The sequence below is a fragment of the Mytilinidion resinicola genome (assembly GCF_010093595.1).
Source record: "Mytilinidion resinicola strain CBS 304.34 unplaced genomic scaffold BDZ99scaffold_14, whole genome shotgun sequence".
NCBI lineage: Eukaryota > Fungi > Ascomycota > Dothideomycetes > Mytilinidiales > Mytilinidiaceae > Mytilinidion > Mytilinidion resinicola.
In genome coordinates, this window is record NW_022985450.1 from 587,958 (window position 1) to 589,339 (window position 1,382).

The 1,382-nt window shown below is 44.1% G+C and overlaps 1 protein-coding gene across 1 annotated transcript; it reads left to right on the forward strand.

Annotated features, from left to right (window-relative positions):
* Positions 1-7: 7 nt before the first annotated feature.
* On the forward strand, positions 8-157 carry BDZ99DRAFT_522917 (uncharacterized protein; the record flags this gene model as incomplete). The annotated part of the gene is made up of 1 exon (XM_033725747.1): positions 8-157. A coding segment is annotated over one exon (150 nt), but the record flags the coding sequence as incomplete, so codon positions are not given.
* Positions 158-1,382: the final 1,225 nt, after the last annotated feature.

Sequence of the window (1,382 nt, forward strand, 5' to 3'; positions counted from 1 at the left end):
AGGGAGAGCCTCTATGCCCTCTGGTCTTAATCGGCATAATCCTATGGCCATTTTCAAGCTATTCTTCACCAATAAAATAATGGAGAAGATGGTGCAGTGGATAAACGAGCATGCAGAACAGCACCGGCCCACCGACGTGCGCCTGCCACGGCCATAGAAGCCAACTACAAGGCACGAGCTCTATGCCTATTTTGGAACACTTATTTATATAGGAGTTACCGTGGAGAAGCGCGTTAAGGACTATTAGGGCCCTAGATCACGTGGTGCTAGCTATATAGTGAAAGACTATATTTCAAAGACCCGGTTTAAGCAGATTAATCGGTACTTTCGGTGCTCTCCTATGCCCCAGGATGGATTCCATTTAATATTTGAGCGTATAGATAAGCTCTCTAAGTATCTACAAGTACGCAGCCGCATGTACTAGACCCCAGGCCCTTACCTTACTGTCGATAAAACAATACAGAGGTTTATAGGACGGGCTAGCGAAATTGTCAACATTCTATCTAAACCAACGCCGGAGGGGTTTAAAATATAGGTTCTTGCGAATCAAGGCTACGTTCTTGATTAGCTATGGCATGCTAAGGGAGATAAGAAAGGCCCTATTAACCTTGACAAATTATTCCTTGCAGAGGGCTTCACCAAAACATAAGCTGTTGTGCTTAATCTTTTAACACAACGTAATTCTATCACAAATCAACCCCTCTATCTACCTTATAAGCATGTAGTTTGGCTGGATAATCTTTTCTCTAATATAAAGCTATTTGAGAGGCTCCGTGAGCTTGGAATAGGAGCAGCTGGCACCGTGCGCACAACTAAAACAAAGAGAGAAGAGATAGAAGGAATTAAGACAAATATTGTCGCCATTGAGGAACAATCTAGCGCTTTATAACGCCAGATAAAGAGGAAAAAGATTAAGCCTGCAGAGAGCTTCTCTCCATCGCTTGTAGACCTTAAGTTAAGCCACAATAGGCAAATTCCGTGGGGCATGCTATATAGCGAGTTGTTAAAGAGTTATAAGGTGATGGAATTCGCCTGGAAAGATGCAACAATAGTCTTGTTCCTGTCTACTATGCATAACAGGAAGGATTACATTGCTAAGCTACGGAAACAACCTACAAAAACAGCTACAGGATATTATCAAACGGTGAAGATGTTCGGTAAAGAGGCGCAGGCGTGGCTTAATGTTCCAGTGATGATCGATGAGTATAACCTTTAGATGTGCGGCGTGGACGTGGCAGACCAGATGCGCAGCTATTATAATACAAATCGTGTCCACAGAAAGACATGGAAGCCATTGTGGAGTTTCCTGTTGGATACGGTTGTGGGCAATAGCTACATGCTCTCATCATACAGGCCCGAGCCGGGCTCAGGCGAGCGCGCAT